This window comes from Gallus gallus, chromosome 38, assembly GCF_016699485.2.
Source record: "Gallus gallus isolate bGalGal1 chromosome 38, bGalGal1.mat.broiler.GRCg7b, whole genome shotgun sequence".
NCBI lineage: Eukaryota > Metazoa > Chordata > Aves > Galliformes > Phasianidae > Gallus > Gallus gallus.
This window is the reverse complement of record NC_052569.1, coordinates 489,878-504,243: the sequence shown is the minus strand read 5'-3', so window position 1 is coordinate 504,243 and position 14,366 is coordinate 489,878. Positions and strand designations below refer to the sequence as shown.

Below are 14,366 nucleotides of genomic sequence, written 5' to 3'. Positions count from 1 at the left end.
AGGGAGCGTGGTCGAGCGGGGAGGGGCGGGGCTATGGGGAGTGGGCGTGGCTAAGAGGGAGAGGGCGGGGCTACGGGAGGGGGCGTGGTTAAGTGCCCCAGTGTCCCCATTTGTCCCATATGTCCCCATTGTCCCCAAATGTCCCCAATACCCCAAATTGTCCCCATTGATCCCATGTGCCCCACTGTCCCCAGATGTTTCCACTGTGTCCCATTGTCCCCCAATGTCCCCAAATGTCTCCAATACCCCAAATTGTCCCCATTGACCCCATGTGCCCCCATTGGCCCCAAACGTCCCCATGGTTCCCGCTGTCCCTTCTGGGAACCTCCACATTAAAAGGAACTTTGATTCATTGGGTGTTTTGGGGTTTGGTTTTTAATTTGGCAATGAACCCCAAAGTGACCCCAAAAGTGGAGACCCCAAAAAGATGGGAGACCCCAAAGCGACGGTGACAACCCCAAAGATGGTGACCCCAAAACCCCAAAGATGGCGACCCCAAAGAGGTGACTTCAAGAAGACAATGACCCCAAAAAGCTGATGACTCCAAGGAGGTGGTGACCCCAAAAAGATGGTGATCCCAAGAAGAGGATGACCCCAAAACCTCAAAGATGGTGACCCCAAGGAGATGATGATCCCAAGAAAATGATAACCCCAATATGCCAACCACAAAGACAATGACCCCAAGAAGACAATGACCCCAATGTGCCAACCCCAAAGATGATGACCCCAAGAAGACGATGACCCCAAGGAGGCCCCAACCCCAAAGGCAGCAACCCCAATAAGGTGATGACCCCAAGAAGACGATGACCTCAAGAAGATGATGATCCCAAGAAGATGATGACCAAAGAAGATGATGCCAAGAAGATGATGACCCCAATGTGCCAACCCCAAAGATGATGACCCCAAGAAGACAATGACCCCAAGGAGGCCCCAACCCCAAAGGCAGCGACCCCAATAAGGTGATGACCCCAAGAAGACAATGACCCCAAGGAGGCCCCAACCTCAATGACAGCGACCCCAATAAGGTGATGACCCCAAGAAGACAATGACCCCAAGGAGGCCCCAACCCCAAAGACAGCGACCCCAATAAGGTGACAACCCCAAGAAGACGATGACCTCAAGAAGATGATGGTCCCAAGAAGACGATGACCAAAGAAGATGATGCCAAGAAGACGATGACCCCAAGGAGGCCCCAACCCCAAAGACAGCGACCCCACGCATCCGCCCACCCCCCAACCACCGCCCCCCAACCGCACCTCCTCCCTCACACCTCTGTATCAATGGTGGCCACGTGGGCGGCCGATCGGCTCCCGGTGTTGGCGCTGCTGTTGGGCTCCTCGCTCAGCACGCGGCGCAGCGCGGCGCACCACGCCCCCGTTCCTCGCCCCCCACCCCCCCACCCCCCGCGCCGCCCCGCCGCCGCCGCGTAGATCAACGGGTTGGCGCAGCTGTTGGCGTAGGCCAACCCGGTGAGCACCGGATCCGCCGCCATCGCCCCCTGGTAGAGCGCGGCGCCGGGCGCGGTGGCGGCGAGGATCAGCCCCACGACGTGGTAGGGCAGCCAGCACACGAAGAAGGTGACGATGACCGCCAACACGGTGCCGGCGGCGCGGCGCGTCCGGGTGAAGTGCCGCGCGTGGAGCCGGGCCAGGAGGAAAGCGTGGCACGCCGTGATGGCGGAGAAGGGCAGCAGGAATCCGGCGGCGAAGCGGAGGGCGGCGGTGAAGGCTTCGGCGAAGCGGCGGTGCTGCCGGGCCGCGCCGTAATCCACCACGCACATCTCGGCGTCGGCGAAGGGGTCCTGGCTGGTGGCTCGGAAGAGGAAGGTGGGCACGGTGAGGACGGCGGCCGCCGACCACACAATGAGGCAGACGCGGTGCGCGGCGCGCGGCGTGCGGTGGTTGTGGCACCAGGCCGGCCGGGTGACCATAAGGCACCGATCGGCGCTGATGGTGGCCAAGAGGAGCACGCTGGCGTACATGTTGAGCACCGCCAAGGCCGGGAACAGCTTGCAACCGAAGTCGCCCAACGGCCAACGGTGATCGCCGGCCACCGGGATGGCGAGGAACGGCAGCGCGGCGCAGCACAGCAGGTCGGCTACGGCGAGGTGGAGGAACCAGACGGCGGGCACGGCGTGGCGCTGCGCCGCGGAGCTCAGCCAAACCACCGCCGCGTTGCCGGGGATGCCCAGAAGGAAAATGGCGGCGTAGAGAGCCAACGCCACGCGGTGAGTCCACGGGATGCGGTGGTGGCCGCCGATGTCGTTGAAGGTTACGTTGTTTAGGTCGCTGTAGTCCGGGAAGGGGGTGGGGGTGTGCCAAGGAACGGGTGAGCTCATTAGGGTAATGAGGGTAATTAGGGCAATGAGAGTAATGAGGTTAATGAGGGAGTGGGGGTGGTTGGGGTCAATGGCAACCTGAACGCCAACGGTGCGGCCAATGGGCAACAAGTTGGGTTGGAAGCTCGTTGGGTCAATGAAGCTCGTTGGGTTAATGAGGTTCCTTAGGTTAATGAGGTTCGTTGGGTTAATGAGGTTCGTTGGATTAATGAGGTTAATGAGGTTAATGAGGGAGTGGGGGTGGTTGGGGTCAATGGCAACCTGAACGCCAACGGTGCAGCCAATGGGCAACAAGTTGGGTTGGAAGCTCGTTGGGTCAATGAAGCTCGTTGGGTTAATGAGGTTCCTTAGGTTAATGAGGTTCGTTGGGTTAATGAGGTTCGTTGGATTAATGAGGTTAATGAGGTTAATGAGGGAGTGGGGGTGGTTGGGGTCAATGGCAACCTGAACGCCAACGGTGCAGCCAATGGGCAACAAGTTGGGTTGGAAGCTCGTTGGGTCAACGAAGCTCGTTGGGTTAACGCGGTTGCTTAGGTTAATGAGGTTCGTTAGGTTAATGAGGTTCGTTGGGTTAATGACACGGGTTGGCTTAATGACACTCGTTAGGTTAACGAGGAGGCGGTGTCCTTATGAGTTGATGTTAACTTCAGTGCCAACGGTGTGGCCAATGGGCTCCAAGTTGGGCTGGAAGCTTGTTGGCCCAATGAAGCTCGTTAGCAAAGTTCGTTAGATTAATGAAGTTCGTTAGGTTGATTACACTCCTTGGCCTAATCACACTTGTTAGGTTAACGAGCTCGTTAGGTTAACAAGGGAGTGGTGTCCTTAGGAGTCCATGTCAACCTCAGTCCCAATGGGTTCCAAGTTGGGTTGGAAGCACGCTGGGTCAACGACCTTCGTTAGGTTAATGACAATCCTTGTGTTAATTACACTGGTTGGCTTAATGACACTCGTTAGGTTAACGAAGTTTGCTAGGTTAATGAGGGAGTGGTGGTGGGAAAGGTCCACAGCAACCTCAGTGCTGATGGGCAACAAGTTGGGTGGAAGCTTGTTGGCTTAATGAAGCTCGTTGGCTTAATGAAGCTCGTTGCGTTAACGAAGTGATGTGGTGGGTTCCACTCCCACCATGACGCTCATTAGGTGAACAGAGCTCGTTAGCTTAATGAGGTTTTGGGCTGAAAAAGGGGGGATGTGGGTCAGGTGTGGGGTAGAAATGAGGTGGAGTCGGGGGGCAGCAGCAATGGGTGGGGATGTGGGGAGATGTGGGGCGGGGATCTATGGGGCTGCCCCGTAAGTGCCTCTCCCACCCTATGGGTCTGCCCCACTGATCCCCTCCCACCCTATGGGGCTGCCCCACAGATTTTCTCCTATCCAATGGGGCTGCCCCACAAGTTTGCCTCCCACCCTATAACCCTATGGGGCTGCCCCACAAGTTCCCCTCCCACCCTATAACCCTATGGGGCTGCCCCACAGATCCCCACCCACCCCATGGGGCTGCCCCTCAAGTTGCCTTTCCAACCCCAGGACTTACCCTGGAGGTGCTCTCCAGCGTTATGGGGCTGCTCTGCTATGGGTCCATTCATCTGTGGGGCGGCTCCGCTATGGGGAACCTCCGCTATGGGGCGGCTCTGCTATGGGGCGGCTCCGCTATGGGGTGGCTCCGCTACGGGGCAGCTCCGCTACGGGGCAGCTCCGCTATGGGGTGGCTCTGCTATGGGGTGGCTCTGCTATGGGGCGGCTGCTCAGGAAGCGGACATTTCCCCATTTCCTTAAGGCGGCCACAGAGCAAAAAGGGAAATTCCACGGGGGCGGATTTTGGGGTTAAAAAGGGCAATTTTGGGTTTTCCCGGCGTGGGTCCACGGGGGGAGGAAAAAAAGGGTCCCTTTGGGGTAAAAAAGGGCAGATTTGGGGTCTCCCGTGGGTGGGATTTGGGGCACGGATGGGGCTGCGGGATTAAAAGGGTGATTTGGGGGAAAAAGGGGCAATTTGGGGGCTAAAAATAATGGATTTAAGGGAAAAATGTCAGATTTGGGGCTAAAAAGGGCCGTTTTGGGGCTAAAAGGGGCGATTTTGGGGCTAAAAGGGGCGATTTTGGGGCTAAAAATGGCAGTTTTGCGTCTAAAAGGGACAAATTTGGGGCTCAGAGTAACAGATTTAGGGGAAAGATGACAGATTTGGGGCTAAAAAAGGCCATTTGGGGCTAAAAGGGGCGATTCAGGGGCTAAAAAATGGCAACTGGGCAAAAAGGGAACAGTTCAGGGGCTAAAAATGGCAATTTTGGGGTTAAAAATGGCAATTTTGGGGTTAAAAATGGCAATTTTGGGGGTAAAAATCACAATTTTGGGGGCTAAAAAGGGTAATTTTGGGGTTAAAAATTCTTTTTTTGGGGCTAAAAAGGGCGATTTGAGGGCCAAAAGGGGCAATTTTGGGGCAAAATCCGACAGTTTGGGGGCAAAAAAGGGGCAATATGGGGTCTAAAATGGTCCATTTGGGGCAAAAAGGGGCAATTTTGGGGCTAAAAAGGGCACTTTTGGGGTTAAAAGGGGCAGTTTGGGGTCTAAAAGGGACAAATTTGGGGCTCAAAGTAACGGATTTGGGGGAAAGATGACAGATTTGGGGCTAAAAGGGCCATTTTGGGGCTAAAAATGGCAGCTTTGGGGTTCAAAATTGCAGTTTGAGGCCAAAAAAAAGGGCAATTTGGGGGTTAAAAATGGCAAACTGCTATTAATTAATTAATATTAAATTAATAACAACGTTTTATATGGGGGGGAGACAGAAACCCTGCGGCGCTCTCAGCTCGGCTGCTGGTGGGGGTTATTAATTATTAATTACTTAATCACTTACTTATTAACCCAACAATGCCCCCCCTCCCCCCGAACAAAAAAGTAATCAATCAATTAACGGAATAATAATTAATAATTAACTTTTATTGGGGGGGGGGGTGAGGATCTCCTTGGCACTCTCAATTCTGCGGAGGGGGGGGGGAACGACAAAATAATTCATTATTAACCCAATTGCGCCCCCCCCCCCCCCTCCCACCCCCCGTTAATAATTAATTCTTAAATAATTAATAAATACTGAGATTAACGGAATAATTAACAATCATATGTTTATTGGGGGGGGGGGGTCGGGATCTCCGCGGCGCTCTCAAGTCTGTATGGGGGGGGGGGGGGAGGGGACAACTTAATTATTAATCTAATCATGCCGCCCCCCCCCACTCCCCCCTTAATTAATAAATAACAGCATAATTAATAACTTAATTGGGGGGGAGGGGGGGTGGGCAGGATCTGTGCAGTGCTTTATGGTTGGGAAGGGGGGGGGGTTGGGTGGGGGGGCAATAAGGCCACCGCCCTGGCTAATTAATTAAGTTAGTAGGGTGATCAATCAATCAATCAATTAATTAATTAACAATAAAGTCGTTAATGGGCTCTTAATAATCAGCTCTTACGGAAACGCACCCGGAGGAAATCAGACAAATCCACGGCGGCGCCGGGGGGGGGCGTGGGGGGGGCGGCTTCTGGATACGGGGGGGGAGGGGGGGCATTAATAGTATTATTAGCCCCATTAGACCCCCCCCACCATTAATTAATTGACACCATGTTCCGTTTATTAAGCTAATTAATTGACCCATGTTACGTTCTCCATTTATTAGTCCCCCCCCCATTATTAGTCCCTCTGAATGACTAGCCCCCCCTCCAATTATTTGACCCCCCCAATTATTAGCCCTATTTTTGACCCCCCCAATTATTAGCTCCTCCCAATCACTACCCCCCCCCCAATTATTTGACCCCCCCAATTATTAGCCCCACGTTATTACCCCATTTTTGCCCCCCCAACTATGACCCCCCCAATTATTAACCCTATTTTTGCCCCCCCAATCATTAGCCCCAATTATTTAACCCCCCCCCCACTTAATAGATCTCTCCAGATTATTAGCCCTAATTTTTGACCCCCCCCATTTACTAGCCCCAATTATTTGTCCCCCCCCATTATTGAACCCATCCAATTATTAGCCTCCATTTTTGACCCCCCCCCAATTATTAGCCCCAATTATTATCCTCCCCCAATTATAACCACCCCAATGACTAGCTCTAATTATTAACCCCCCCCAATTATTAACCCCCCTTTATTAACACCATTATTACCCCCCCAATTACAACCCGCCCCCAATTATTAACCCCAAATATTAGCCCCCCCCCAATTATTAGTCTCAATTATTTGACAGCTAATAATTCCCCATTATTACCCCAATTATTAGCCCCCCCCCCCCCCCCCCCGCCATACCTGTGCTCTCGGGGGGGGCCGTGGGGGGGGCCCCATTCTCCATCTCTTCCCCCCAATCCCTGAGGGGGGGCGGGGGGGGGGCGGCGCTGTTTTTGTGGGGGGGGGACGCTGGGGGGGGCGGGGGGGGGGGCGGCGTCGCCATCGTCATCGCTGACGTCCTCCCATTCGTCCTCATCATCCGGGGGGGGGGGTCCGTGTCTGGGGGGTGGGGGGGTAATAAAATGGGGGGGGGGGGGGTAATAGAATGAGGTTGGTTTTTTGGGACCCCCCCGTATAAAAAATGGGGGGGGGGGGCACTGAAAATTGGGGTCCATTGTAGTGGGGGGGGGGCAATAAAATGGGGGGATGGTTTGGGGGGGGGGGGGGGCACTTAAAATGGGAGGGGGGCACCGGAAATTGGGGTCCACTGCGGTGGGGGGGGGGCAATAGAATGGGGGGGGTTAAAACAGTTCCATTTTTTGGGCCCCCCCCGAAATGTCCCCCAAAAATAAATGGGGGATAATCGGTGGGGGGGCAGTGAAAATTGGGGGTGTCTCTCCTTTTTTGGGGGGGGGTTACTATTTTGGGGGGGGGGGGTTCTATTTTTTGGGGGGGGGGTCTATTTTTGCGGGGGGGCTCTATATCTTTGGGGGGGTCTCTATTTTTGGGGGGGGTTTACTATTTTGGGAGAGATTCCATTTTTTGTGGGGGGGGTCTATTTTTTTCGGGGGGGGTCTCTATTTTTGGGGGGGGGGGGGGTTTCTTTTGTGGGGGGGTTCTCTACTTTGGGGGGGGGGCTCTCACCTCCTGCTGCTGCTGCTGCTCTTCCTCCACTCCCTCCTCTTCCTCCCAGCGGTCGTCATGCATGCTGGGGGGGGGGGGGGGGGGCAAAAAAGATGTGACCCCAAATATATCTGGGGGGGGGGGCACCTTTGAGACTCCCCCCCCCCCCCTTAAACACACTCACCTGTAGGGTTTGGAGGGGGGGGGGCTGCGGCCCCGACCCTTCCGACGGCGCTCCGTGCGGGGGGGGGGCAAACTGGGGGGGTTGTGGGGGGCTGGGGGTGGGGGGGGGCAGAGATTAGTGTTCATTGTGTGCCCCCCCCCCCCCCCCCCCCAAAAAAAAATAGCCCCAAATGGAAGAAATTGACCCCAAAATATAAAGGGGCAACGCACCAGGATCCGAGGGGGGGGCGCCGTCCTTAAACCTGCGGGGGGGGGAAAAATGGCACGGGGGGGTGCAGTGAGAATGGGGTCAATGGGGGACAGTGGGGACAATGGGGATGGAGCCAATGGGGCCAATGGGGTCTATAGGATGGGGGACATTGGGGTCAATGGGGACAATGAGGTCAGTGGGGTTGGGGACATTGGGGCCAATGGGGTCAACAGGGTTGGGGCCAATGGGGTCAATGGGGTTGGCGTCAATGGGGTTGGAGGCATTAGGGCCAATGAGGCCAATGGGGTTGGGGACATTGGGGCCAACGGCGCCAATGAGGCCGATGGGGTTGGGGACACTGGGGCCAATGGGGCCGATGGTGTTGGGGTCAATAGGGTCAGAAGCATTGGGGCTAATGGGGCCAATGAGGCCAACGGGGTTGGGGACATTGGGGCCAATGGGGTTGGGGACATTGGGGCCAATGGGGCCGATGGTGTTGGGGTCAATAGGGTCAGAAGCATTGGGGCTAATGGGGCCAATGAGGCCAACGGGGTTGGGGACACTGGGGACAATGGGGGTCAATGGGGCTGAAGGCATTGGGGCCATTGGGGCCAAGGAGGCCAATGGGGTTGGAGACATTGGGGCCAATGGGGCCAATGAGGCCAATGGGGTTGGGGACACTGGGGCCAATGAGGCCGATGGGGTTGGGGTCAATAGGGTCGGAGGCATTGGGGCTAATGGGGCCAATGGGGCCACCCACATGCTGTCGGATTTGTGTGCGTCCCACTCTCTCCGCCATTGCCCGGTGGGCTGCCGGTGCCGCGCCAGGCGCTCGCGGTCGATCCGTTCCCGTTCCCGTTTCCAGCGCTCGTATTCGGCGCGTTCCCGGCCCGTCATGGACAGCGTCACGTCAGCCGCCTTCGGGCTGCGGCCCTACAACGGGAAGGGTCGTTAATCCCACGCCAATTAACCCCAACGAGCACTCGTTGGCCCCGAATCTGGGGGCGATATCTTAATGAACCCAAAGCAGACCCCAAAACCCCACTTTCTGACCCCAAATCCCTCACGGGCAGCGTTATGTCAATGGTTCTTGGGATGCGTCACTATCCAACATCACCCACGTGACCCCAAAACTTCAGGTTTTTATCCCACATCCAAACCTAAAAGCATCTAAAAACCCTACATTGCATGTGTTGACCCCAAACCCGGAGCTGCTCCCATCTATCAGACCCCAAATGCCATTTTTTGACCCCAAAATCCACTACAGACAGCGTCACGGTCAACATCTTGGACCCGACCCAATATAAACCATCACCCAAATAACCCCAAAAGTTTGCTGTTTGAACCCAAATCCACAAACTAATACCTATCAGACCCCAAATTCCCACATTCTGACCCCAAACCCAGAAAGGCTCTCATCTACCAGACCCCAAAATGCCATTTTTTGACCCCAAAATCCACCACGCGCAATGTCACATCAACATTTTAGAGTAGACCCGACCTCAAACGTCACCCAAATAACCCCAAAACTTCACTTTTCGACCCTGAATCCACAACTAATATCTATCAGACCCCACATTTCCACTTTCTGACCCCAAAACCAGAGCTACTCCCATCTACCACATCCCAAAATCCCATTCTTTTCCCCCAGACCCACCACAGTCAGCGCCACGCCACCCGTTTTTGGGCCACCTCAAATCCGCCATCACCCCAAAACCCCAAATCATCATTTTTTTACCCCCAAATCCAGACCTGCTATCAAACCAAACACCCCCAAAATCCTCCTTTTTCACCCCAAACCCCACCCCAACACCCACCCAGCTCCCGACGTGCTGCTGTGACACCCCAATGCCCCCCAAACCGCCCCACGTTTCACCCCGAACCCAACGCTCTGCCCCCACCCCGCTCCCGCCTCCCCCCGGAACGCCCCCAAATCCCCTTTTTTTCACCCCAAATCTCACCTTCTCGCGCTCCATGCCCGCCCTCACGCCCTCAAAGTCGGGGCCCCCCCCAGTTGCGGCCGTGCCGTCGGCTGCCCTCCTCCTGCGCCGGGCCGCAGCGCCGGGGGTCATCCAAGAAGTTCCTCACGGGGTTCCGCTCGTGGACACCGTCCTGAGACGAAGGAAAAAAAAAGAGCTCGTATCGCGATATATCGCGATATGTCGCGATATGTCACGATATATCACGATATATCGCGATATATCGCGATATATCGCGATGTGTCTCTAAACATCTCGCGGCGTGTCGTAATACGTCGCGATACATAACGATGTATCACGATATATCGCGTCGCAGTGTTGTAATATGTTACTTCATATCGTGATATATCGTGATTTATCACAGTGATTCGAGATGTGTCGTGACATATCACAATATACCCCGACACGTCGCGGCGCGTCGTGATAAATGATGATATACATCATGATATATCGTGATATATCACCGCGCATCTTACAATATGCCACAACACATCGTGATATGTAATGATATATCGCGATAGATCGTGATATGTCACCGTGTATCTTACAATATGCCCAAACACATCCTGATACGTAATGATATATCGCGATAGACCGCATCACAACATTGCAATATATCACACCATATCGCAATATATCGCGATTTATCACAACGCAGTACAATACGACACAGTTTCTTTTGATACATCGCAATAAGTCGTAATACGTCGCGATACAACACAATACATTACAATGCACAGTTCAGCGTCACGACGTGTCACGATATATCGTGACATACTGCGATATATTGGTCTGCATCACAACACATTGTGCTGTCTCGTGATATATATGGCGTTACCTTCCAATACATTGAAACACATTGCATCATATTACGATACCTCAGAATATATCGCGATATCTCGCAATAAACCGCAATATCTCAGGACACGTCGCGATACTTCTCAGTATATCGCAACACCTCACAGCGTATCGCGATAGTGAGGATCACGCTGAGATCTCTCACAAGCACAGACGTCGCGTTGTGATGGAAATGGGTGATGGAGACGTGTTATGTCGTGATATGTTGTGATAGAGGATGCCATGTCGTGATAGAATGGGGTATAAAGATATCACGTTGCGATTCATCGTGACAGGAGATGTTACGTTGCGATATATCGCAAAGACGGATGTTATGTCACGACAGAATAGGCTATGAAGTACATCGTGTTGCGATATATCACGATATTGACTGCTTATATTGTAATATGTCACGATAGGGGGTGCCACGTTGTGATAGAATGGGGTACGGGGGGCAAAATGTCGCGATAGGTCGGAATAACGAACGTTGTGTCACGATAGAATAGGGCACGAAGACCACTGTGTTGTGACGTCGCTACACGTCGCGACAGAAAGCACCATATCGCGACAGAATGGGGAAGAGGGGCATCGTATCGCGACAGGACGGCACGTCGGGTCGCGATATGGAGTAATGGGAAGGTGGATGGGGGTGGTCACGTGGCAGTATGTCCCGACAGAAAGGTAATAAGGGGCAATATGTCGCGATATGTCGCGACGTGTCGCGATTCTGACCCGCTGGTTGCGTTCGTACTCCGCGATCTTCTCCATCTCCTCATTCATCCGCTCAATGTTCTGCCGCCGTCGCTCCTCCCATTCCTGGGGGGTGGGTCGGGGGGGGGGACACACCCCCGAAAAACAGCCCCACATCACCCTAACCGTCCCCCCTCTCCCCCCCTCCCCCCCCCCCAAAAAAAAACCCCACCTCCCTCCCCCCCCCAAAATACCCAAACATCACCCTAAAAAACCCTCAGTTGCCCCCCCCACAAAAACCTCAATCCCCCCCCAAATGCCCCATAACCCCCCCCCCCCCCACACACACCAAAAAAAGCCCATAAATGCCCCAAAATTCCCCCAGGCCCCCCCAACCCCCCCCAGAATACCCCTCCCCTCCTTAAATAATCTCCAAACCCTCCCAGCCCCCCCTCATTCCCCCCCCAAAATGCCACCAACCCCCCCCAAAATTCCTCCAGCCTCCCCCCTCAAACGCCCCATGACCCCCACAAACACCCTCAGCCCCCAAATCCCCCCCCAGACCCCCACCCCAAAAATACCTCTTGCCCCCCCCCTCAACCCCCCCCTACTCCCCCAAAATGCCACCAACCCCCCCAGCCCACCCCCAACAAAACCCCACGACCCCCCCCCCAAAACACCCCAGCCCCAAATCCCTCCCTCAACCCTCCCCCCCCCCCCCCCCCAATTTCCCACCCTGGTTCCGTCGATCGACGCCGTCCCCCCCCGCCCCCGCAGCTCCGCTGCCCCCCCGACCCCGAGCCCTCCGCCCCGCGGCCCCCCCCCCGCCCCCCCCCTAACAGCCATATGGACCCCGTCGCCACCCCCCCATATTTTGGGTAGGGGGCGCTTCGGTCCTGGGGGGGCGCGTGGAGGGTCCGGGGGGGTCTGGGGGTGGCAGTGGGGGGTTTCCGGGGGGCGCTGCGGGGGGCTGCTCCTAAAAGGGAAGGAAAATTAACCCCAAATCGCCCTTTTTTCACCCAAAAACCCTGCCCCAAGAATCACCGCTTCTGACCCCAAAAGGACCCAAAGCGCCCATTTGACCCCAAAAATCTCACCCCAAAGTCTTTGCTTTTCCCCCCAAAACTCTGATCCCCAAATGACCCCAAAATGCTCTTTTTTCCCCCAAATCCCCTTCCCCAAAGCCACCGTTTTTCCTCCCGAAAAGCACCCCAAAAACCTGACCTCGAAGTGACCAAAAAACGCCCATTTTTGCCCCCTAAAAAATCCCAAAACTCTCCAAAAGCCTCCAAATGCCCCATAATTCCACCCCCCCCAAAACCCCAAAGATAACTCAACCCCCTCCCCCCAAAAAACCTTCAGCCCTCCCCCAAAACTCCCATAATTCCCCTAAACCCCCCCCCAAAATAAAACCCCAAACCCCTCATTCCTTTCCAATACCCCAATCTGCCCTAATTACCCCCAAAACTCCCATAATCCCCCCCCCCTTTCACCGTAGCCCCATAGCGGCGTTGGGGGTTCCCGCGTCCGTCGTGGTGCCGTCAACCGCCCCCCCCCGCAGCTCAGCGCGCCGCCGGTCCTCCTCGATCTCCTGCAGGACCAAAATCCCCCATATTTACCACAAAATCCCCCAAATCCCACCCAGGAACCCAAAGGGAGCCAATATCCCACAAGCCAAACCCCCCACCCCAAAGAAAGATGTGGGATTAAGGAATGCGGGCCTGTGGGATTAAGGGATAATGCGTGGGGATTAGGGGTGTGTGGGGTGGGATTAGGGGTGTGTGGGGTGGGATTAGGGTACAGTTAGGGTGTTGATTAGGGCAAGATTAGGGTACAATGAAGGCCGGATTAGGGCAGGATGAGGGTGGGATTAGGGCGGGGTTAAAGTAGAATTAAAATGGGATTAAGGTGGGATTAGGGTGAGATTAGGGCACAATGAAAGTGGGAATGAGCGCAGAATTAAGGCGTGATTAAGGTGGGATTAGGATGTGAATGAGGGGAGGATTAAGGCAAGATTAGGGCAGGATTAGGGCACAATGAGGGCACAATTAGGGCAGGATTAGGGTGGGATTAAAGCGGGATTAGGGCATGGATTATGCGGGATTATGGTGGGATTAGGACGGGATGAGGGTGGAATTAGGGCAGGATTAAGGCAGGATGAAGGTGCGATGAGGGCATAATTAGGGCAGGATTAGGGCAGGATGAGGGGGTGATTAGGGCAGAATTAGGGCAGGATTAGGGTGTAATAGGAGCAGGATTAGGACGGGATTAGGGTTAATGGGAGCAGCGTTTAAGGCACGATTAGGGCAGGATTAGGGTGTGATAAGGGCAGGATTAGGGCGCGATGAGAGCGGGATTAGGGTGGGATTATGGCACAATAAGAGCAGCATTAAGGTATGACTAGGGCAGGATTAGTGCGTGATAAGGGCAGGATTAGGGTGCGATCAGAGCGGGATTAGGGTGGGATTAGGGCACAATGAGAGCAGCATTAAGGCGCAATAAGGGCAGGATTAGGGCGCGATGAGGGCGGGATTAGGGCGCGATGAGGGCATACCTGGTAGCGCCGCACCAGAGCCTCGTTCTTCTTGCGCAGCGCAGCGATGCGCCGATCCAACGCCGCGTCCTTCTGCTCCTTGGAGCCCACATCCAAACGCTGCTGCCTGCAGGGGTGGGGTGGTCGGCAACGGGGAACCCCAAATCCCAATGGGGTACCCCCAAAACCCACACGCGGACCCCAAAGGGAAAAGACCCCCAAATTGGGGGGGGGAAGGGGGGAGGGGAGGGGAGGGGGGAAATCCCAACGGGGAGCCCAAAAAACCAATGGAGATGCCAAATACCCCAATGGAAACTCCCCAAAACTGCAATGGTGGGCCCCAAAGTCCCAATGGAGACTTCCCAGAACCACAATGAGGAGACCCCAAAAGCCCAATAGTGGCCCCAGACCCCAATGGAAACCCCAAAAGCCCCAACAGTGGCCCCAGAACCCAAAAATGAGCCCCAAAAAACCCAATGGAGACCCCAAAACCGCAATGGAGACCCCCAGAACCCCAACAGTGGCCCCAAACCCCAATGGAGACCTCAAAATCCCAATGAGAAGACCCAAAA

General features: G+C 55.0%; 2 protein-coding genes across 2 annotated transcripts in view; both read right to left on the bottom strand.

Moving 5' to 3' along the window:
* Positions 1–357: 357 nt before the first annotated feature.
* On the bottom strand, positions 358–6,663 carry C5AR1 (complement C5a receptor 1). Its single transcript, XM_015273054.4, has 2 exons — positions 6,621–6,663; positions 358–2,964 (listed from the first exon to the last, which is right to left on the bottom strand). Exons 1-2 carry the CDS (start codon positions 6,661–6,663, stop codon positions 1,265–1,267), a joined length of 1,743 nt encoding a protein of 580 aa, XP_015128540.3. The 3' UTR covers positions 358–1,264.
* The window catches only part of CCDC9 (coiled-coil domain containing 9), a 28,376-nt gene continuing 19,438 nt past the window's right edge, over positions 5,429–14,366 (bottom strand). Inside the window, 8 exon segments of the mRNA XM_046905077.1 lie at positions 5,429–5,853; positions 6,621–6,818; positions 7,404–7,467; positions 7,567–7,657; positions 7,776–7,807; positions 8,516–8,688; positions 9,717–9,764; positions 9,766–9,867. Of these exon segments, the coding sequence (XP_046761033.1) occupies positions 6,795–6,818; positions 7,404–7,467; positions 7,567–7,657; positions 7,776–7,807; positions 8,516–8,688; positions 9,717–9,764; positions 9,766–9,867 (534 nt within the window). The 3' untranslated portion in view covers positions 5,429–5,853; positions 6,621–6,794.

What these genes read in the sequence shown, in the direction of transcription:
- C5AR1 (XM_015273054.4), bottom strand. Translation starts at nt 6,663, where the DNA reads ATGGAGAATGGGGCCCCCCCCACGGCCCCCCCCGAGAGCACAG. An exon ending in GGCCCCCCCCGAGAGCACAG is followed by an intron (nt 2,965 to 6,620) that starts GTATGGCGGGGG and finishes TCAACTCATAAG; the next exon opens with GACACCGCCTCCTCGTTAAC.